Here is a 25,668-nt window from a genome sequence, read left to right as displayed (position 1 = left end):
AAGTTAGGTAGAATACTATACGTTTCATGTTTTTTCTTGTATCTAGGCAAATAATAACATATTTAATAACAAAGTTAGAATGAAGCCTTTTTGGCTTATTTGTTTGAGGATATAGGTAGGTACGGTAACAACGATGTAAAATGTGATATTTAAAAATATATATATATATATTTTGTTTTGAAATTCCAAGTTTGAGCCGATGAGTCAAGAAAACTACAAAACATTACTCATGAACATTCATTTTTTATTTAATGTTCTGGATGCGATCATTATACGTATTCAACTAATCGTAGCCCAATGGATATAGATCCTATATATTTCTATCGCTATTGAATGTTTTCAGTACATCTTTTATCAAATTGAGGAAGAACATTGTTTTAAGGTATGCAAGCATAAAACTGAAATCATCGTAAAAATTAGCATTTTTTGAAAGATTACAAGCACAAATTCGTTAGATTAAGATTTATTAGTTTAGAACTACAGGTTAGAAAATTTACAGATCTCTATTTTGAAATTTTAGAATCTATCATTTAATATAATTTAGTATAAGTATTTTGGTGATATTATTACAGTTAACATCTAACCATGTATAATAATGACATTGCTTGATTACGTGTAATGCGGATGGAAAATAAGTCCTTTATTTATTTCTACAGATACGTTTGATGAAGTAGTCATTATTATTATTTTTTTTTCGTGCTACTATTACTTATTCTGACTTGAGCATTCAAGATTACCACAAAAACAATGATTTTAAATATAATTGTTTAGATCATATGATGGGAATGATTCTGCGATTTTTTTTCCCTTACGATCCTTGTGTATCACTGATATTATGAGGGAGCAACATTATTAAATGTGGTTCGAACTATCTCCCACCAGTATTTGATCTTACTTATTATTTAAATATTTCTAGACTTTCCTATCGCAACTTTAGTATTCGTCAACTCAGTAGTTATACGAGTAAATAATTACTCTTTATCGATATGCTATTATTATTATTGATCATTAATCTAATAATTAGCAGATTTATTAGAACAGTATTATAACTATTTTTGAAGCAAATTGTGGGAATAACTTCTGCAATAATTCTTGATTATGTAGTCATGAGAGCACATATGTCATTTTTTAATGAAAATTTTGTAATTTAGATTATCTCTGAAATGTATTAGGTGACAGCATATCAAATGTGAAATCTTCAAATAAAGTTATTAATCTATCTTACTATTGCAATTCCTTGTATACATTGTAAATATAATTAATATTCGCATTGAATGATATTACACTTTCTATTTTAGAAAATACACTATCAGAGCTGGATCACTGAGGCACGATAGAGGAGGATCTCTTCATGAATCAGTGGATTACATTACGCATGAAAATTATGACTTTGAAACCTCAATAAATGATATAGCTCTTATTAAGGTGAGTATGAAATAAATTATTTTCCAAATATTAGATTTGGTGGTCATTGATGAAAACAGAGTGAATGAGGAATTATGACAATTGGACAAGAATGTTTTAAAGATAATATACATAATCAAATAACATCTACAATAATATACTAAATAGTTCTTGATGACCTGCTGACTGAACAAATTGGTCATGATTTAATTTTATGTTGATATACACTTCTTTCTGTCAGAAGATTTATGTTTATTATGTACAGAAAAAAGAGCTAATATCATCATAAGAAATTAAGATTCGTATCATTGTTATTATAAAATAGGATACGTTTACTATTTCATATTGTAACTAGCAGCGTTCACCCCGCTTCGCTGCGGTCACCCCGGAACGCAATAAACTTTGTTACTTAGATAATTTTTACTTTTTCGCTTTCAAGTGATATGATAAAAACCATAGAAGATTGCAGTAAATGTTAACATTATATCGCCTGTCATTTATGTTAACCCGCCCCGCTTCGCTGCGGTCACCCCCGAACGCAATAAACTTTGTTACTTAGATAATTTTTACTTTTTCGCTTTCAAGTGATATGATAAAAACCATTATAACGCCTGTCATTTATGTTAACCCGCCGAGTGACACGGTCATGCGGGTTGCATATACATACGTTTATTTTTATACCTATGATGAACTAACAAAGGATTTGTACGTAATGGACACCTGAATGGTCAATTATCTCAAGACACTGGTAATTGAAAATTAAAGTGATATGATAAAAACCATCTAGGGTCCAAATCCTAATAACCCCCCCCCCCAAAAATAAAAAAAATTGGTTCAGCCGTATTAGCGTGATGAGCGGACAAAGGATTTGTACGTTCTCTTTTATATATATAGATAGATAGATAAAGTGTTACATTTTAAATTGCCATAACAACTAATTACTACAGACAAGTGTAAATTTTCGTTATGTGGAAATTGTAAATTTATTAAGCGATAGAGCATCTATACCAACTTAATAATAAAACCCTTACGAGCGGGATACATATGCACGTACGTTTCACCTTCAATGGCTCAAAACGTAATGATCCAGTTTTCATAAAATATTCAGTAGCTCCTTAATTCACATCTGAGTATAGCTACAGGTTGCAATATATATATATATATATATATGCCACAGACTTGACCTGTAGCGTAGAAGGTGAAGTAAAACATATAAGAAATGTACTATTACATGTACTTTCCAACCGCGTTACGAATTTTATTGTATGAGAACATGTCTGCACATGTTGTCACATATTATGTATTATCCATTTGTAACAGTTAAATATGCTAATGAAGCAAGGAAAGTTTTCTTTCTTTTTAAATTCCACCTCGAACAATCTCTTTCCATGTAATTAATATCTTCCTGAACAATTTGAATTATATTGTTTTCAATGGAATTATGAGCTTTATGTCTATTGGATCATCTACACGGCTGAATATGGGAGCTATCTAACAAATTTTTAAAAAAATTGAAAAAGTCAACATTTCAAATCTCTTATAACTCTCTTCCTAATTATTCGAAATATGTCAAATACAAAGGAATAAAGGATTCAACACTAAGAAGCTTTCAATGTGTGTTATCTTGTATGTCTCGCTTGTGTTCTTCCTGTTGCAGAGACTTTCATAATTGAATGCTTGTGATATTGTAACATCTCTAACTGAAATACTGAAAAATATATTTCGTGTTGTGAGGTGTCGTTCAACATATAATTAAAATTTAGAATTTGTAATAAGCTGGTGTAATGTCAACTAAAAAAAAATACAACTTTATGTTGAGTTTTCAACACCGTTAATCTGGTGGAACTGCAGAATATGTCAGACAATGGTCTCTCGACATTTGTATCAGTCCAAATTTCAGCGTTTTTTTTATCTATTATTTTAGCAGTTTCACGGACGTTTCAAGATGGCCCATCCCGTTTAAATGAAGTTGTTTCTAAATAACATCGACACTGTTTGGTAGGTGATTTCTGATATCAAGAAAAGATCAACTTAAGTATATAAATTCTTCCTTGTGCAGCTATGACCAGTAGAAAAATTTTCGGAAGAATTCAGAAACAACTATAACTTGGAAACAAAATGACGGATCGAAATCGTGAAAAATAGAATAAACTAGCATTCCGTTTAAGGATATTTCTGTTAAAAATCCACATGTTTGTTTCATGTATTACTGTGGTATTGGACTTCCCAATCGGCGCCTATCATTTGCCGGGTTTGTACTGTAAGTGGACTCTCAGAAGCCTGGAAGCAGGAGTCGAACAATATATCCTTTCTAAAGTGTAGTCTCAGTATTTCACGTTTGGTAAGTAAGGGCAATCCTTTGACAACAAAGAAATGACACATAATGACTAGATTGAACTTCACTCGACTGAACTTGAAGTCTTCTGAAACCAAGTTTGTATTTATTATCGTCCTCCTACCAATCTCATGAAGGTACAATCACAAATTGGGAAGGCTCATTCACACGACTCGTCTCGTTCTAAAAGAAGTGAATAGCTCTCGCAATAAAACATATGTTGCATGTTTTTTAAAATTGCTATACCTCTGGTCACTAAACTGATAACAAAGCTCGAACTAATTACACAGGCCGACGTTTTTAAACTTTTGAAAAGTTAGAGAAACAAAACTCACTGATTCTAACTAATTTTAGGTCCTTGAATATGAATATGATATCCATTTTACTACATTAGCTCACATTTTTGTGTAACGTATAGTTGCCAGATTTACCATAATAGGGAAAATGAGCTGTTTGCGTGCCGAAAGGGAATCAACTTCATTTCGACTGTTGGTCAAGAACGACATTCAGTTTTAAAAATTCTTAAAATTAATTTATTGCATCAAACCAGTTAAAAAAAACTATATATTCTGTTTGTGTATTAGCACTAAAAAGCTATATATATTCTGTTAGTATAGGCCTATTAGCATTTACATACACAGAGTAATTTATAAAATCTAATATTTAGAGCTGCAAATAACACCATCTGCTTTACTTTTTTTCTTTTATGAAATGTTGGGTCCTCTCTCTTCACCGACCAGCAATAGTCCCCCATCATTGCAGGGTCCCAACGTAATTGATATCCAGTTTCCATCATTCTTATATCCTGGTGAAACCGTTCTCCCATTTCGTAGCTTACATCTGCAAGATTTTCTGGAAAGAAGTTGAGGTGGGAGTGCAGAAAGTGGATTTCAAAGACATGCAACATCCCAGAGCTTCATATGCGATCAGAAGTTGCTGCACCAGAGCCTCGTAATTTTGAGCTTTAGTTTTGCCCAAAAAACCTTTTACAACTTGAACAAAAGCACGCCAGGCATTTAACTCTTTGTCTTTTAAACTCTGTTCAAACAATTCGTAATGGATAAGTTTGCGAATATCAGGTCCTGTGAAAACTTCTTCTTTTAGTTTACCATCACTTAGTTTTGGAAAACACTGTCTAAGATACTTAAATCCTTCACCTTCTTTGTTCATAGCTTTTACGAAATTCTTCATGAGGCCCAACTGAATATGAAGAGGTGGAAGCAGGACCTTGGCTGGATCGATGAGAGGCTCATACTTGACATTGTTGGTACCGGGCTTAAATGTCACTCAGGGGGGCCACACTTTTTGTGAAAAATGTTTTCCTGTGGCTCTTGAGTCCCAAAGACACAAAAAGCAACAGTACTTTGTAAATCCACCCTGCAGATCAAGTAATATTGCAATAACTTTCAAATCTCTTCAAATTTGCCAACCATATTCTTTGTAGTTAATACGATTTAAAATGAGTGCGAGATTCTCGTAAGTCTGTTTCATCGAAACAGAGTGTGCCACAGGAATAGACGGTAGCTTATTTCCATTATGAAATAAAAATGCTTTCACACTACTTAAACGAATCTATGAAAATACGCCAATCGGATGGATCATGTTGAATTTCTAATTCATTCATCAGACCATTGATGTCCGTGCATACGCAAAGGGAACCTTCCATTCTGTAGTATTCTGAAAAGGCTCGTTCCTTTACTTGTAGTGAGTGTAAGTAGTTCCAGGAGCCAGTAAATTCCACTCTTTGAGTCTAGCACCCAAAGTTGAGCTTTCTTTTTCGAAAGTTGTAACTCTCTCACTAAATCATTCAACTCATGTTGTAGGATGAAGTGAGGCTTATCTTTTACGTGGAAGGAACTGTCTCTCGGATCTTCATCTGCAGATATTGAGTTGGTGTTCTCATCGCTTCCTGTAGGCGCTGTAATATCGATAGTTTCCCAATCACTAAAAGATACTGAAAACACAGGCAAACAGTTCTAAAAATACGGTAAAATAAAACTGAAGTTACTGACGTAAAAATTCCAAGTTAATTCTCCCGACAAAATACTTATACACTTGAGAGATTACTTACTGCAATACATAAGAGCAAGACTGAGCCACGCAATAACGGCTCAGTCGGCGCATTTTTCGCCCGCGTCATCGTGCCGCTCATTGTTGCCACATAGACCCTATTTTTTTAAACCGGTTTCAGTGGTCTAAAAACAAATAAACAAAGGAGGGGGAGGAACACAAGTGTCAAGCATTTTAATCATCCCCGTCCTTCTGTTATTCATTGTTATATATATATATATATATATATATATATATATATATATATATATATATATATATATATATATATATATATATATATGCCAACAACAAGGGGGGGTCCTATCTGTCGCCAACTGAGTGAAATCTAATTTATTTCTTACTCAAATAGCATTGTCAAACCGGTTACTTCGATGACAACTAAAGCCGTCCCTACAAAATGGCAAAATTGGCAACAATGTATAAAGCCAAAATACGAGCTATTGTAGTAAAACGGCTATCAATTTCGAATTCAGCATCCTGAAATTAGTCAGAATCAGAGGTTTTCCTTTCTGTAACTAAACTGATGCCGGCCAGTGTTATTATTCACGGAAATTAATATTAAAAATTATCTGGTTTAGTTAACGTTTTTAGAAATTTGTTGCAAATGCATTCTTATCTCGTTTCGAGGCCTTAACGCCAACATCACTTTCAATCTCGTGTGATGAGCGATGTTATTCGTTTTCCTTTTTCCCTTTTTTTTCGATCACAGTGCCATTTAAGAAGATAACGAAAAAGTGTTTCAAGTAAATGCTACATATTTTCTGTGAAAAATTCGAATCTGCATTAACATTTTAAAGCTACTTCTATTTGAAATTTTATAGCTGTCTCTGCATCCCCGTAGGGGTCGCGGGTAACTTCGTTCCAGCATAGATGATTAGAGCTTCTAAAAGTATTGGCTACTTCGTGATTTTTTAAATTACAATTGTATTTCTCTACACATATTCCATCCTCCAGAAATTTTTGTGAGACTCTGTGTACATATAACGATTACTAAGCTGGATATCTGCAAAGATAAATTTCAGTGAAATGTAAAATTTTGCGGAAACTAAATTTGCTACAGTTAGTTATAACATTGAAGCACATAAAACTGCAAGTTAATGAACTTTTTTCAATACTTGGTTAATATTATCTGTGGGAGTTATTCAAATGTTTATCAGACAAATTATTAATCTATATTATAAAAGAGAACGCACAAATCCTTTGTTAGCTCATCACGCTAATACGGCTGAACCAATTTCTTTTATTTTTGGGGGGTTATTAGGATTTGGACCCTAGATGGTTTTTATCATATCACTTTAATTTTTAATTACCAGTGTCTTGAGATAATTGACCATTCAAGTGTCCATATGTACAAATCCTTTGTTATTAGTTCATCATAGGTAAAAATAAACGTATTTATATGCAACCCGCATGACCGTGTCACTCGGCGGGTTAACATAAATGACAGGCGCTATAATGTTAACATTTACTGCAATTTGAAAGCGAAAAAGTAAAAATTATCTAAGTAACAAAGTTTATTGCGTTCCGGGGTGACCGCAGCGAAGCGGGGTGAACGCTGCTAGTAATTTATAAGACTAACATTAAGAACAGAAATCCAATACTCAGTTCTGTCGCCGCGTATTTTTATCTGCTGTATGTATTTTAAATATTTATAAAATTGTACTCTCATTAATCTTGAGAATGACACTGAATCATGTGACGTGCTTCCAGGTAGGAAGAAAAACATATACTCTGGTGGAATTTATGATCTTCCCTCTGGCTTAAGCATATCTGCTCAGCATAGTAAATCTACTATTGGCAACACCACTCATATCCAAATGACCTTCTCTGTCCTCCCTCTCTTGCCAATCGCAGAAATTATACATAGGCTTCGAATTGTACGCAGGAATTATAAACAGAACACAAAGAGAAGATTAAGAAGTGAAGAGTGTTTTAAGGCATAAGTAGTTTTAAAACTTGTTAAAGGCCATTTTCTGCCTGAGAACAACACATAAAGTGGTACTCAAGCAGAAGTGCGAAGAGAGGAAAGAACAGTTTTTGTTATTTATATCTATATCTGTATATCTATCTATATCTCTATCTATCTATCTATCTATCTATCTATATATATATATATATATATATATATATATATATATATATATATATATATATATATATATATAACTATATAAAAGAATAAAGAATACTGCTATAAACATTTTTTTCTTTTCTATAATTGTTAGAATTATTAGATAATGATACGAATCTTGCGTATCAGTGGGTATTTTAATTATTATATTACTTCAACAATTTCACACATTTCTCATGTCAGTGACCAATATTCCTAATGAAATCGAGACAAAAATGCATGTGTCTATAGCAATTTGGAGGACATATTCTTTCTACAAATGCGGTTTGAGGTTTGGCTCCAATTAAGGTAATAATCTTTTGATGGAAACCCTAATATGCTTGTAATCATCTTAGAGAAATCTACTGAGTAATGATGAAAGAATTATTCAAATTGGGTAATTTCGAAGTTACTTTTTGAAAAATCAAGCAGCTCTCTTCGTAATAAACCATGAGAAGTTAGGTTGTGAGATAAGGAGAAAAATTAACTAAACTTATTTATCCTCTTTCATACTCATAAACTACAATCTGTACATCAGCATTATGTTATTTATAAGTTGAGTTATTTATAGAATCTATTAATAAAATTTTATTGGATCTACTAGCCAGGACTTCTTTTTCCAATTTGGAAATTAACTTCTTTCGCGTTTACCCTATTCTTTCAGGAGAGTTCAAACACGAGGTAATAAGAAGCAAGTGCTAACGATTTCATATGAGAGAGTAATTGAGAGAAATTGAGTCTCAACGTTAAGCTGTTGCCGTCAATGACAAAATACAATCACAAAGAAACCTTTCAAAAAAATCACTGTATTGATTTTGTCCCTATAAATTCAATGTTAATTTTATTTCAAGTTATGATACCACATTGTAGGTATACATAACCTTTTAATATCTTAAAATCATTGTGGGTACAAGAAATGTATAAATAGTACAATGTATTTCATTTGTGTTGATAAGTACAACGTTGATATACTCAATTAAATTTGTTCTTTAAATTTTAAGGTTTACCCACCATTTGAGCTAAACCAATTCACTGTTTCTGCTGCTATATTACCCAATGAAGATCTAGTAATCCCTGATAATACTATGGCGACAGTGATAGGTTGGGGAAAGACAGAGGTAGGTATGGTGACTCATTTTAACAATTTTGTACTAGGTATCAGATACTAGGCAAATATTAGAAATTTCCATACTTACAAAATTGTATTTCTGGCTCAGCTCTAATTTAGTAAGCAGCAAAGAATTATAGGAGCATATTAGAGCATATTCATTTTCAGCAAATTCTAAGTATGTGGTTTTATTATTATCGAATTAGCAGGTAGTATTTACGTATATCTATATATCTACATAAAATGAAAGTCACTATGTTTGTCACTTGAAGCACTCGACAGATCTCGATCAAATACGCAAATGATCGAAAACAACCGATATTAGTGCCCAATTCATAGTTTTCAGAGTCGCTGACATGAACAATAACACCTCCGATGTTAAATCCAAATTCAGCTCTTTATGTCTAAAATGAAACTATTCTGCTCGTGCAAAGAACGGGTATTCTGCTAGTAGTATCTAAATGAAAATGAAATGAAATCTTTAAGTTTAACGTCCCACGGTATGCCGGTTAGGCTAAAGCAGACGGTGATAATGAAAGATGAGTGAACTGGTGGAATGAAGAAAGTGGGAGGAAACGGGAGAACCCCGAGAAAACCAATGAGCACGGTGTTTGTCCACCACAAAGTCCACACGGCGCCAAATGGGATCGAACCAGGGACCCGAAGCACCGGAGGTGAACGCTCTACCACTGAGCCACCGCGCCCCCAGTAATATCTAAATGTATGATACAAAAGTAATTCCTTATATTCCAAGAATATAATTTTTTATCGTATTATAGAAATTCTTTTGTGAAACGAAACATCAATTCATTATCTGTTACGCTAGTCAACAAGATTTTGGCACCATTTTCCCGTGACACCCACGTGACTTTGAAAAATGGGTTATTTTCAGAAATATGTTATTTACGTACAGATAATCACATGCAACTTCCACAGTAATTACAATATCAGGATGACTTATACCTCATTGGATTTGCAATGAAACATACTTTACAATGATGTATATAACGTGTCGTCATTTTTTTATATGAGAGAAATTCTAGAGGGACTTTGTGGAAAATTCCCTTCAAAAAGAATTTATAAGATTTTTTGTTTCATGTCAATATTCATATAGTAATACAGAAACTCGAATTGTACCTAAACATAGATTTATGTCTACTCAATAAATTGTGTTATTTTCATGTGAATCGCGTTATTCTATCTAGAAATATAAATAATTGTTTCCATTTACAGGTTTAAATGCAAGGCGTTCAGCAAAGACAGAAACTAACGTTGACGTATTGTTGTCGGCACATACATGGGACACGCAGGTACAAGCACACACAATGCACGCATATTTTCTGTGGAAAATTAAATGATTTTTACGATTTTGACCCGCCAACAATGAATAAAAAAATCTTGAAAGAACAGCGAAAACGTTAATTCGCCCAATCCCATTATCACATTCAAGACAAGACATTTAGTATTGCGTGGTGGTGCATTGAGTTAGACCACATTGCCACGTTACATGAATCTTGTAGCTGTCGTTAAAAAAATCTTAAAACCCTACCATATTTCACCATGTAAACATAGTCTTGAAAGGGATATTCAACATGTTTTTCATCTTACAAGGAGTTGAACCATGTGCAACTTTTTGGGACGTCTTACTTGCTACCTGCTATCACCCTCCCGCTGACATAAAGGAAAAACCAGTTTCGCCGCTTCTTTTGGACAGGGAGGGGAAGTACGCGAAATACACGTTTTTAATGAGGAGGTTCACTATTTGTCCACTAGAGTGCAGTGCTGCATGGGTGGAGATACCTTTCTTGCTTTCAGGAAGTTGTAACATGTAAACAGTAAATAGAAAGATTAGGTTGCAAGTTTTTTTTTTTAATGACAGCTACAAGATTCATGTAAAATGGAAACGTGGTCTTAGATTGCGTGCTGTGCTGCTTTGTGATTTATGAAGTGTAATATCGTATATGTATGTATGTGATACCATAAAGGATACAAGATGCTGAGGAAGTGTGTAAATCACCCGGACAATTTCTGTTATGTATGTGGGGAGCTGATATTTAAATCGTAGAGTTGATTTTTCACACCACTTGCTGAGGAAGTGTTATTAGTTATATTTTAGTTGCAGCGTAGGAAACGAAGATAAGAACTGGACTACTCACTATATTTATTGTACTTGCGTGAAATGTCTGACTGGGTGGGCAAATGTGACCGGAACATGAACTTTGGAGTACCCATGATCTGGAAGAAACCAAAAGATCATTCTTCAGACTGCTACTGTTGTATGGCACAGATAAAAGGAATAAAATTAAGTACTCTAATTTGCTATCCCCAATTAGGCCAGTTTCACATAATGCAGTACCACAACCTCCAGCTCATCTTACTGCAGATGAAGATTATGTACTTGAAGCAACTACTGAAGTACAACATGAAGAGGAAAGTGATCCTACATATGTAGGAAGCACATCTATATGCGAGTTCCATCTGATAACTCAGGGTGAACTAAATGACCTCGTTCGGGATTTAAAACTCTCCCAAATACAGGCAGAACTTCTTGCTTCTCTGCTCCATCGTGACACTAAAGTGTGTGTTTTTCGAAACCGTCATGCAGAGCTTCAGAACTATTATTCTAAAGAAAATAATTTAATTTATTGTAACAATGTTTGTGTTGTCATGGATCCACACGGACATGAACATTTAAGTATAGAGTGGAGATTGTTTATTGACTCTTCAAAAACTAGTTTGAAGGCAGTCCTTTTGGCACAATAGCAATGAATTTCCTTCAGTGCCTGTGATTTAAGCAACTAATTCGCGTTCCTGTATCACTATATGAAGAGTGACATGAAACAAAAAATCTTATAAATGCTTTTGGAAAGGAATTTACTACAAAATCCCTCTAGAATTTCTCTCATATAAAATGGTGACACGGTGCGTTTCATTGCAAATCCAATGAGGTATAAACCGTGTTTATATTGTAATTACTGTGGAAGTTACATGTGATTATCTGCACGTAAATAATAAATTTATAAAAAATAACCCATTTTTTAAGGTCACATGCGTGTCACGGGAAAATGGTGCATGATGGAGAAAAACTGATTACATATTTGAATTGTTTGTGAAATGTTCTATTAGAATCAGGCATTTTCTCCTGTGTGCCAGGGAAAAAGTTTATTTCGACTAGTGTTATTGTACTATTCTTAGGATTTCATAAAAGGTGTTTCATATATTCTTATGAAATTAAAATTAAAATTTTTAGGTGATCAATAGTTTAGAAATTTAGTTGAATAACACAGCTTTTGCAGTAATAAATACATTATTTTTTATTCTTAACGTTCTCTGTTTCAGAGTGGACAATTTTCAACACATTTACTTAAAATTGATCTTCCAATAATTAATCTCAAACAATGCCGTTCGCTCTGGAGATCACACACTCTTAACGAACTTGTCAAAAGTCAAATTTGTTTAGCACCACAAGATGGAAAGGACTCTTGTGATGTGAGTACCTTATGTATTTACTAAAATATTATTTGTAAAGTTGTTGTGGTTAATACATCTAACTACTAATGCTCTAACAAGACATAGCACGGGTTAGTTTCTCATCCGACTCTACTCTTTGAGACGTGAAAACATACCATCGCCACCAGTACTCAAGAGTATGGATTCTTGATATACGTGTGATGTTGGAAGAAACATATGTCTTCTGTACATTTAGATTACTAGAGATGGGCTTGAAAAATTTAGGAAAACATGCAGGGTTTAACTTACATTGTAAAGCAGGCCGAAGCACAATTAGTAACTAATTCAACAACTAATGTGTACTAAATATAAACTAATAACATAATTCAAGAAAAGTAACTTTGATGCCTTATTTTAAGGCGCTGTTTATGAAACTATTACGGACTTTGACTTATAAAATTACATTAGATAGACTGCATCAGCTGCAGTTCCTTAAATCCATTGAATTTATGAAATTTTTGTACGCGTTGTACTGACTTAAAGACGAAGCTTCTAGAATCGTATTTTGGTACATTTATAAGGCGTACACACTGAAGGCAAGTAGAAGCCCTATTTTTGAATTTATAAGAAGAGCATGTGTAGGTTATTTTATTGTCCAAATTGGAGATCAAGGTAGATCATGGGCTCTTTATATACTAATTTTATACAGAATGTTCGCGGCAGTAAACAAAAGAAAAAAGAAAGAATCTACCTGAGATTTTCAGTAGCAATGTTAATGTTTTGGAGGGAAACAAAAAGAAAAAAAAAACAGTTCAAAAATGTTATTATGTTCTGTTAATATCGTTGACACCAACCGAGATAATCGTAAATAATTGCCTTATTCTGATTCACCTTTATCAGGAGGAATTTTCCACACTCGCGTCTTGTAGTATTTAATTATTCTGTCAGCTATCATACCTCTCAGAGGATGTCTTGCATATATAATACCGCACAAGGTAAAGAAGATCGGGGCAGTGACAGTAATTTCCAAGCAACTTCGCACAGTCACTTAGATTTCTTTCCAGAGAATATCGGTAACTGAAGCAAAGAACAAAGACATTTCTTTCACGGAAGTATAATGAACATAATATTTCGTAAGCGTGAATATATTTCACGAACAATAATCTATCACAAATAAGTATTTCACGAATAGTAATCATTATCTAGATAGATATCTATAAATAGAAATATGAAATGCGTACATGACGGCTGATTATTCTTGGAGTCTTATACGAATTGTCCCAGACGATAACATCTCGAAAATCTCGTTGGTCTAGTGGATACCTCGCACGCCTTTGCAGCACCCGTTCTGGGTTCGATTCCCGGTGGGAAAAAATTACTTCCACATTCATTAATTTCCATTAATCATCCGTCTCCTTTAGCCTAAAGGATATATATATTCGTGGGACCTTAAACTAAAAGAAGAAAGATCATTTTATATTTTCTATTCCTGGAAATCTTACAAAAGCAGTTTGTTAAATCTGGAGTGACTAGAAAGTGTAAAATTATTTTCTACCTAGGTACTTTTGTTACTTAAGTAGATTTATAGGGATGAGCACGAGCGAGTTCGAGCGAGTTTTCTTTGAAACTCGACTCGACTCGAAACAGACTTCTTTCAGCTTGACTCGAGAACTCGGCTCGAAAAATTTCCTCCAACTTGACATGAATTCAGGTCGAGTTTCGAGTCGAGTCAAGCCAAAACGAGCCAAATCGTGCTAAATCCTGTATGTAGTTTCAAGTACTATTTTCAAGTATCCTACATAGTCAATATAATTTTATCAATGATACTATTTTTTTCTACTACTACTGATTATTATTATTATTGAAATGAAATGAAATCTTTGAGTTTTACGTCCCATGGTTATGCCGGTTAGGCTAAAAGAGACGGTGATGATGAGTAATGAATGAAATGGTGGAATGAAGAAAGTGGGAGGAAACGTGAGAACCCCGAGAAAACCCACGCACACGGTGTTTGTCCACCACAAAGTTCACTTGACGGAGGCTGGGATCGAACCCGGAACCCCAAGCACCAGAGGTGAACGCTCTACTACTGAGCCGCTCGGCCCCTACTACTACTACTACTTTATTATTATTATTATTATTATTATTATTATTATTATTATTATTATTATTATTATTATTATTATTATTATTATTATTATTATTATTATTACAACACCATGTATAACCATGAAAGGTAGGCGGTTTGTCTCTGAACACTAAAAACTAGTCAACTGCAGATCTCTGTCGTCGAAGTTTTCAGGAGGCAAGGACGATGTTAACGAGGTTCTGGATTTGAGCTCCGGAAAAGGAAGTATTCGGACTCGAGCCAAAAATTGTTAAAAGTTAGGTCTCAGGCCAAACATGTTCAAAACTGCTCAACCCGGGTTTAGGGTTGTCAACGGCTCGAATGGCTCGGCTCACAGCTCATTCACTATCGAGCCGAGCCAAGAGCTCATCCAACCGAGCCGGCTTGAGATGATATCTCACCTGAGCCGAGTCGGTGGCTCATCGAAACCGCGCCGGCTCGAGCTGTTTGCTCAGTTTAATCGAGCTGAGCCGGTTGACGTCACTACCCGGATTGGGCTTCTCCTTAGATTCACAACTTCGACCGTGCAAATCCCAGCCTTGATGTAAGAACTACAGTATATACTTATATTGGTGCACGCGACATTTTAGGCTATCTAGTTATAAAAATCCATTGTCGTCTCGTTAATCGGGACGAGATGTGAGCAGTGTCTCATCTCGTAAGCAACACTTAAAATATTCCACATTGCTCAGTGTCGTATACTGGTTTGACGGCTTGGGCTACCGCTATCCTTTATAACACCTGCACATTAATAATAATAATAATAATAATAATAATAATAATAATAATAATAATAATAATAATAATAATAATAATAATAATAATAATAATAATAATAATACGAGCTATCTCTCTTTGGAGTCATTAGTTATTGCTTTGGGCCTAGTTACGCTTACGTCCTCCCTAGTGGTCTAGTCGCGCCCTTGCTGCATATGGTCCCGGATTGAATTCTCGGTGGGAGAGTCTATCTACCTTAGCCTGTCGGTCCATGTCTCATGTAGCCTCGGTGCTGTAAAGGGACATTTCTATCAAACAAACAAATAAGAATAACAATAATAGTAATTTGCAAATAATATTGCTGTAAATCAATTACTTACCTATTTTCATTGTTGAATAACAAATACAACCAACAAAATATTTTAGACAACTTAGAGCTACCACACCTACAATTAAACTTGTCATACGAACTTTGTGTACTCACAGTGTTCTTCTCTTACATCTTTACATAAATTTAAGTCAAGAGTTGGTCTTGCCATTTTCACAATTTCTAGTTTTTCGTTATAATTATGAACAAGTGTATATTTAATAAACTTTCTATAATAGAGTAATTGTCAATAGAAACCCCTCCTGAAACTTGCTCTGCTATTCTTCCCCCAGAATGTCACAATAGACGTGAACAATTTATTAACTTGGTTTCAGTTTTTACACTTAAACAGAACCCTACTTCAAAACACAAAGTACAAATTTAATTGCCTGCTCTGGCGCTATTTTGCACCACTTTTTATTTATTTTTATTTTTATTTATTTTACACACTGATTACTACACTCGAAAAAAATGATTTTCAGATTTTCTTATTTCAAAATTACCTTCACAGTCTTTCATTCACTTTTAAGCTTTCTTCTGTTGTAATCACTCATGGATGTTCGGGCTGCCATTTATGTGTAATCAATTGGTGTTCGGGTCGCTGTCGTGGTTCGTGTTCCTAACAAGTATTCTCCTGAAACCTGAACTTACCTGGATAGGACGATGAAGCACCTCTCCAAGAAGGGGTTCCAAATTGTTTCCAAATCGCTCGTCGGTCTCAATGATGAGGTGAGCATTAGGCGCCGAGAGGTTCGGATGTCTCGTCTCGAAAACCTCACGGACGATCAGACCATGGTGGAAAGACTACAAGGTGGATGCAATGTAGTGCTACATTCTTGTCGCTCTGGCGCATGACGTCATCCTGGTCGCAGACGTGGCAAGCGAGAGTCAGATGAACTTTTAACAAGCGCTTGCTCGCTGGTATCTTATATGCAAACTTCTCTTCTATTTATAGTGATCTTCAACGAAGTAAAAATTTTAGTACAAACAATAATTGTATAAACGTAATGTAATCAATGCTTAAGCTAAGTGAATTCAAAGAAAGATATTTACAATAGCAAAAGAAACAGCAATACCAGTTCATATTAAACAATTTTGAAGCTTGAACAAGCAAATATTAATCACTACATTTTCTGCTTTTTCTTTCTTTTCTTTTCTTTTCTTTTCTTTTCTTTTCTTTTCTTTTCTTTTCTTTCTTTCTTTTCTTTCTTTCTTTCTTTTCTTTTTTTATATATCTGAAGTAATACACTCGAGTATGTATAGGCCTGAATATAATCTATAACAAAGTGTGTCGTTAATGCATTTCATTATTATATATTTATGTATGCTCAAGTATATTTTCGTAACACATTGATCGGTTTTGATTTGCTATTATTATTTTGCTTGAAAGAGAATTCTTTACTGATGACCCCATATAAATTTTGAGAATATCTCAAGGAAGACTTCATGGTTTTCGTAAACAGAAATGCACGTACGGATATTTTCGTTATGCTTGGACAGTTTTTTTTTTTTTTTTTTTTAAGAGGTTGCTCCCACGTAAGATTCATCAGAATCTCAGGGGAGGTTAAAAACTTTATTGAGCAGGAACGCACGTATTTAATATTTTAAACATCGTTTTTATTTTTGATTTATAAAGAAATAATCTTATTTGAAGTCGCTGATCGCTTATTTATAGAATTTGTATTTAAACAAAAGGTTTGGTGAAACTGACAGTTCTCTGAATATTAGTGTCAAAATTTACGCCATAACAAACTGTATTATTAAACATTTGTACGAAACAAAACGTTACATATACTATTGCGTTCTAAAAATATACAGAAATAAATATGTATATACAAAGCACCTCAAACAAAAAAATTGCAACTTGACTATTTCAAGCAAGAAACAAAGTACTAGGCGTAGGTGAAGGCGATGTAGGGGTGTTACAGCTAGAATAGAAAACATATAAACCATAATATTACATAATTTTCTTAATTTTCTTGATAAGTTTTCTCTTTTCTATCCTGTGGACTAAAGAAGGCAAAAGATAAATGCAAGTGAATGATTATGTGGAATTTGGTGGAATGAGAATGCGGGAGTACCCCGAGAAACTCACGGACACGATGTGATGCACCACAAATTCACTTGACCGAGAAGCGGACCAGTATCCCTTGCACCAGAGGTGAGCCTTCTGCCACTGAGCCACCGTGCTTCCTTGATTGGTTGAGAATCTACCATATTTTTAAATTTACTGCAGTCATTCTTCATCTTGTAATTCTGGAGGGGTCCCCTAAATATGTATATGTAATTATCCAAAGTTATGATTAAAATGAACAAAAATTTCAAAATCTGAGTGTAAAAATGTCCCGACAATGTCGCCCTGATATGGTAGGTGGATACTTTATTCTCTTGATCTAATGCATTGTTATATATCTTTGTAACCGTTAATCGTTATTACGAACCTTCCATTCGTTAGTTAATTTGAAGTGCAACGTCCCGTTTTAGCATCGAGGCTACAGGGAATGCAAACCTCCAGAATGAAATGGGACCTGAACTACTTGAACGCGTTCAATGCTCTCCATTTGCGTAACTCGAGGGAGGTAAGCCTCCTAGATCATCGTGCCTCCCTTCTGGAGTTACATGCCTGCATCTATGGGGAAAATTTTGTCTCAATATCTTATGTAGAAGGAAATGATGATAGAAATGATCACCTCTGTCGGTTCCCCTCCCTCATGATTTCGAATCCGAGTCTTGCCTCAAAGTTCGTCTTTTTAAATCGTACTATTGGATTTTTGTATGCAGAATTAACACAAGCTACTGTAGCCCTATATACTATTATTACATACTATTAATACTAAAAAGAAACTACATAATGAAATCGCTTTTTTATAATTTCATTTAACGTTGCATTTATTTATTACTTTTATGTAAAACTTACCATATTTTAAGATTATTTTGTCCTATCGCCTGCAAGCTAAAATCCATTTCTGGAGACATTCCCCCTCTTTTTGTATTATATTTTATGTATTGTATTATATTTTGTATTTTATATTAGTTCCCTTAGTTTTTCTATAATAATTATTACAGCCGTACGCTGCACAGTTAGGCATCCTCGATATCATTTAAAAGAAGAAAGTAACAAAGCATTTCCACTTGTCACTCAAAGCCGCGCCTTTTCCCGTTGTCTCTTGCAAACTAGATGACGTCACAGCCACGACAGCGCTCCAGGCGACATGCGCATGCAACCACCTTGTAGTCTTTCCACCATGGATCAGACGGTCATCCAGACCATAACGCACCCAAACATCAATCACACACACAACAAAAACACACTGGATTAAATAACACTATACTTATTTATTAGAATACTAATATATAAAAAATAACGAAGAGAAATGAACAAAACACTTAACGCAAAATATGTATAATAATCTTCATTACTAAAATCACACTTTGCCCTTTTAATGCAATGTAGCCCTTTTTATCACTTTTATGTAGAAAATTATAATTCAGATTTCACTGTAAATGCTTCTCTCACACCATTGACGCACTTGGGAGATTAGCACTAGGGAAAAAGTTGCCTGGATAATCCCACGTAGAAATCCAGTTGCTGTGCCAAACAATCCTGAAGAGTTAAGATGAGTCTTCAGTAAAATATCACAGTTTCCAAAGTGGAATGCTGATGTTGGAGGGCGCGTTTAAAACTTTTTTGGCGCACAAGGTTTATGAACCTGGGACTTATTGATTGGGGCTAGCCGTAAGAAAACGTCTTTCACCGGCTAATAGCTTGTGCCCCTTAACACAAAGTCAGACTTAATTCCCGATGCAACGTGCGTGGTAGCTGCACACAATTCCGGAGTCAAACTCCCCGAGCTCAAAAGTTCAAGATGAGAGCTTCAATGGTTGACTGAAGAGTGTTGGCAGTTCACTCTAAAAACCACTCAGTTAACTCACCTGTATGCACATACAAACAGAATACGGAAAATAATTTATGTTAATTTTAGTTTACTGGCCACGATGCACGAGACATTGCGATAACTCGGGCGTGTGAAAGTACAGATAAGGAATTGCAAAAGCAATGTGACTGGCGTCACTCTGGTCATTCGAATATCTGGTCTGGTCTAGTCTGCTCTAAACTACTGCAATATTTCCATAAGCGATTAAAGAAAGCACTTAATTCAGTTCCAAATAACAGTAGAATATATACGGTGCATATTAATAAGTCAGGGAGAAACACTGAGAAGATTCGGCACTTACAGAAATGTTCTCACCAAAAAGCAATGTTTTAAATATATATATATATATGAATAAACAATGAGAGAATTCTTTGTCCAGTTGCGTGGGAAGGAAGCAATTCCCACCGAAAAAAAACTTACTTGTGCCGCAGAATAAAGTATAAATCGTAAATAATAATCACTGTCTTTACGAAATATACAGAGCGTCCACAAAAAATACTTCTATAACCTGGTAGCGGTTATACTGTAACCACTCTATTGCACGACAAAAATAAAAACAGTAACTTTGTTTCTTTAATTTATTCGTAACCCTTTCATTTCCCTACAAGAGGTACCATCACTCACCAGCGTTCCGATTTTGTCGAGACAACCCCGACTTCGGAGAAAACGAGCCGGTCACGAAGTGGTTCTGTCGCGACTTTAAAATATCCCGACTTTCATAATTATTGGTGAAGTTGTTGACATTATTATTATTATTATTATTATTATTATTATTATTATTATTATTATTATTATTAGTAATAATAATAATAATAATAATAATGACGTTTATTTTTCACGTAATTATACAATCTTCAAAACAAGAGAAAACGTTACAACATATTTTCCTTTTATCAAGTAAATAAACATAATGCTGCATGAAGTGTCCCTACATTTTGCTTTGAATAGGTTGTAACCCTACTCGCTAGAGTAAGTGGAAGTTATGCTGGTAATAAAGAACATTAAAATAGGTGATTAGCCAATGAGGGAGCCTTAGTCTATAAGAGCCTTCGCAAAGTAACGCAAATAATGAAACAAGTATATATAACAGTATGCCGACTATCGTAAAATACTGTAAAACACAAAATTTGCATTGAGTTGAACGCTACGGAACGAGGTTTAAAATGTCGGGGCAATTCCCGGAGTCCTTCCAAAATGCACTGTAATTACTCGTATAACTTCCCTTTAACCCTCCGCTCACGCCCAAGAAACCGATTTTTCTAGAGGAAACTGGGAGTCCGTTCGTACGCTCTGCAAGGAATTGGAGGCATGGAGCGAGAGGAATGCGCTGATAACGACGATTCTTGCTGGAGTAACTAGAGAGAGGTTTCTGCTAGCTTGTCATGTCGATCTCTTAAGAAGCGAAACAGACTGCGTGCAAAGAAACTAATGGACGTTTTTAAATTCAAGTTCTCAAACTTGTATCATTTAAAATTAGCAATATAAATTAGTTTATATTATAATAGCTTTATTCTGTAATATTCTAGGGCTGCCGCCGGTAGGCCCGGTAGCCCACAAAATACGCCACTGACATTAATGTTTACATTTCTCATTGCTTTCGCTTTCCAGTATAATCAGGCAATGATCTCAAAACGAGTTAAAACGAGCCGAACAAGCGAGCAATTTATCAAACTCGACCTCAAAACAGTGACTCGGCTCGGATCTCGACTCGAGAAAATTACCTATAACTCGACTCGAAATATTCTTTTTAATTTCAAATACTTTTCCTTCATCCTTAAAAAATAGAAATTTAAACACTACTTTAAATAATAATAATAATAATAATAATAATAATAATAATAATAATAATAATAATAATTATTATTATTATTATTATTATTATTATTATTATTATTATTATTATTATTATTATTATTATTATTATTATTATTATTATTATTATTGTGTGTTAAAGCAGAGTAGCATAGTATATGGCTATATTTTGTATTCCAAATCTAGGGCTCACATGACAGAATTGGTGCCACTTTTGGACTTATCAGCCCAAATATGCCCACAAACAGCTCAAACATTTGATGTATCAAAATGTTTGTACCAGTGTAATATATAAACCGTAGGTTGACCGTCATGAGACTCAAAAATGGGTTAACTAACACTCTTCATGAAGCCGCGATACCTTGTTTGGGTCCCCTACAACAAGAGGTTGAGGCTATGACACCTTTTACGTGGGTTTCACGTGATATTTGTTAACGTGTACCAAACAGTTGTTTACGCTCCTGAATGTTGTCTGGTACTTGTAGCCTGGTCTCGGAAAGTAATAGTTGTTCATACGTCATAAAAATGGATGAACGACCTAATGATTATATTCAACCATATCTGGTCTCACTATGTCGCACACACATTTTTGGCCGTCAATGTGTAAAGTTGAACTTTTCAGATATTTGAAATGTATCACTTAATTGTAACCTAATGTTTTGGATAGATCCAATTAACTTGTTATTTCATTAGTTATATAAAAACAATAATAACACACAAAAATAACTCTTCAATTTAAAACATATCTATAGTATTGTTTTCCTTGCTAATCAAACTTTGTGTTTCTGAATTATTAAACTTCCAAACTATGCTACGAATAAGTGTCGGAAGTCATAAAACAGATTTGTCTGTCTGTTGACAGGTATCAGAGGAAAAACGGTAAGGAATATCGAGATATGGTGTTTTGCAATCGATTCAGTATCCAAAGAATAGGTTCCATCTCATCCGGTTAGCCTCTATTCAAACCGAAAGTGGTTCAAATTACTCGTTGCCGATTTCAACATTTATGGCCAGAGAACAAAACCGATGACAAATAGCGAGAAGCAGTTTTCTGCATACGATTTAGCGTCTCAAGGCAACGTACCATGACTATCCTGAACACTCTACCAAAATCGAAAGTTGTTAAAATTTAATATTACTTCCAGTTTCAATACTGATTTCTACAGAGCAAAAACGGTAAGCGATATCGAGATGTGGTTTTCTGTAATTGATTCATTGTCGCAAGAATAGGTTCCATATATTTCATTAATACTCTACTCAAACCAAAAGAGGTTCAAATTAGCCATTTCTAGTTTCAACCCTTATCGTCATAGAACAAAAATGGTAATAGATAGCGGCAAGTGATCCTCTGTAATCGAGTCAGTGCCTCAAGGGAGCGTATCGTTACAACCCACAGTACTCTACCAACAGTGACAGTAGTTGAAATTTCATACTACTTCCGGTTTCAATACCGTTTTTCATAGAGCAAAAACAGTAAGAGATATGGAAATGCAGTTTTGCACTTGATTCAGCATCCCAAAAATAGGTTTCATATCCTTCTTTAACCCTTCATTCAAACGGGAAATGGTTCAAATTAATGATTCCAGTTTCAACATTTATCGTAATAGAACAAAAATGGTAATATAAAGAGCGTTCAAAAAGTCTCTATACACCTGAATCTTGGCAAGTCAAAGTCGCATTCAAAGTCACATGAAATAAAATTTTATGCGAAGGTTTGCAACACTGCTATATTATCGCCTTGCGTGAAGTTCCTTTCTTAGATTCCAGTCGGCAAAGTGACGTTGAAGTGATTGTTGCATCTAGTTAGCGGTCTTTGGAACAACGAATATTCCTGGTTGAACATGTGTTCCGTGAACAAGGTGAGTAAAAACAGACAGTCAAAGATAAGTTTGCAGCTAGGTTTCCGGATACACCTGTTCCGAATCGTCACACTGTAAGGGCACTGATCGATAAATTTAGAGACATTGGAACGGTAATGGACTATGATCGAAGTGGTAGACCGTCAGTGCTCGATGAAGAAAAAATGTTACACATATCGAATGCAATGCAACGTAGCCCCCATAAACCACTTCGAAAACTTGCCCAGGAAGAAGCAATAAGTGTTGGTACGGCACAAAAGGCGGTTCGTAAGAAACTGCGTCTTATCCCGTATAAGGTGAGAGCGGTGCAGCAGTTACTTCCTCCCGACAGTGTAAAACGAGTGCAGTATTGTGAATGGTTTACACGATAGTGTGACGATGTTTTGAATATATTTTTTTTTTTTTTTTTTTTTACTGATGAGGCCTGGTTCCATTTATCAGGTTACGTCAATGCCCAGAACTCACGTTTGTGGTGTGCAGAAAACCCACATGTCATACATGAAGTTCCTCTGCATGACCAGAAGGTAGGGTGTGGATTGTAATATCGAGAAGAAGAATAGTCGGCCCCATATTTTTCAGACAAACAATAGATTCAACTCGTTATTGTGAAATTATTCACCAGTTCATGGGAGAACTAACGGAAGACGCAATTCGTAATGCTTGGGTACAACAAGATGGCGCTACAGCACATACAGCTCGCCAATCCATGAGATTACTGCAAGAGGTTTTTGGAGATCGAATAATTTCAAAGGGATTGTGGCCACCTCGGTCTCCTAACTTGTCTCCTCCGGATTTTTACTTCTGGGGTTATGCAAAGAATTCTGTTTATAAAGGGAACCCCCACACCTACAAGAACTTGAAACAGCTATTCGAGATTTTCCTCATAGAATTCCACATGAACAACTTGTGAGAGTATTTGAGAACAAGAAGAAATGTGTGCAAGCATGTTTGGAGGCTCATGGGGGACATTTCTAACATTTGCTGTGAAAATGTGTGTGTATATGCTACGCCCTGTACATAGTGCTTTTATGCCATAAAATATAACAAATTTTGAGTGAAATAATTTTCTTGTTGCTTTGAATATGTGACAATTCAGGTGTATATAGACTTTTTGAACGCTTTGTATAACGACAAGCTGTTTTCTGCAATAGATCCAGAGTGTCAAGAGAACATACCATCACAACCAACAACACTCTACTAAAATTGAATGTGGTTGAAATTTACTACTACTTTCGATTCCAATACTTATTTCTGCAGGGTAAGAACAGTAAAATATCAAAATACAGCTTTCGCAATCGATTCAGTTTCCCAAGAGTAGGTCCTATCTTCTTCCTTAACCTCCAATCAATCCGGAAATGGTTCAAATTAACAATTTCCGATTTCAATCTTTTATCACCATGGAATAAAAACAGTAAGCCATAACGAGTAACGAACTATTGATATGGAATTAGCGTCCGAGAAACAGATTCTATGTTTGATCTTATTTATCTATTGCAACCTGTAGCTATAGATGTACTACTTGAAGTTTGAGTATTGTTCCCATGGTTTGGAAGTCTACCACAATTTCACACTGTAAAATGAAATTTACTTGTTATGTGTTATAATATAAGAACCTATTCTGTGTTTATAGGAGTTGATAAGGCTTAATATTTTGGTGTGTCTTCTATAGGCCGATTCTGGCGGACCTATGATTGTTGGCAAATACGTTGTTGGTATTTCATCTTGGGGAGCCGAAATGTGTGGAGATTCTTCTAAGCCAGCTGTATATACGAGTATACCATACTTCAGAAACTGGATACGTCATCACACAGGAATCTAATATCTATTATGCTACAAGTAAAGTATTGTATGAGAACGACAATCTATTCCGAAAATATTTTCTTTCAACTCTATGCAACATTAGTGACAACTTTAGTGTCTGCATGAAATCGATATCAGTAGAAATAAGGTACTTTGCATACGATATGGGCTTCAAATCTAAGAAAATATCTTACTCCTTTTGTGTAAAATTTCAATATCAGTATGTTATTATTAACTCGAGCAAATGTTTAATATTGTGTTAAATATTTATTTCTGACTTTATGCTTGCATATAGTGTATTCTAATTTGATAAACGAATTAATAAAATCATGTAACACGTAAAACCAAATTAAGAGTTTTTTTTTTTTATTTCTTCAATAGGACTGCTATAATAGGCAATCCAGCTGAGAATGTATATATGTTGAAGCGCTTGCATATTTGTGATCATACATACAATTAATTATAGGCCTACGTATGTGAAGTCACAGAAGTCAACAGTTAATTCAAGTTACAAATAAAAATTTGGAAAACGTTTTGCAATTGGAAATTGTTATTTAAGTATATGAAAGT

At 34.7% G+C, this 25,668-nt stretch overlaps 1 protein-coding gene across 1 annotated transcript in view; it reads left to right on the top strand.

Moving 5' to 3' along the window:
• Positions 1 to 25,431, top strand: part of LOC145669238 (trypsin-like) — a 39,790-nt gene extending 14,359 nt beyond the window's left edge. Inside the window, exons 5-8 of the mRNA XM_081737562.1 lie at positions 1,299 to 1,425; positions 8,924 to 9,040; positions 12,370 to 12,519; positions 24,968 to 25,431. Coding sequence (XP_081593688.1) covers positions 1,299 to 1,425; positions 8,924 to 9,040; positions 12,370 to 12,519; positions 24,968 to 25,117 — 544 coding nt within the window. The 3' untranslated portion in view covers positions 25,118 to 25,431. The remainder of the gene's footprint in view (positions 1 to 1,298; positions 1,426 to 8,923; positions 9,041 to 12,369; positions 12,520 to 24,967) is intronic.
• The last annotated feature ends 237 nt before the right edge of the window (positions 25,432 to 25,668 follow it).

The sequence above is a fragment of the Thermobia domestica genome, chromosome 13 (genome assembly GCF_964235325.1).
Source record: "Thermobia domestica chromosome 13, izTheDome1.hap1.1, whole genome shotgun sequence".
Lineage (NCBI taxonomy): Eukaryota > Metazoa > Arthropoda > Insecta > Zygentoma > Lepismatidae > Thermobia > Thermobia domestica.
This window is presented reverse-complemented; position numbering and strand designations above follow the sequence as displayed.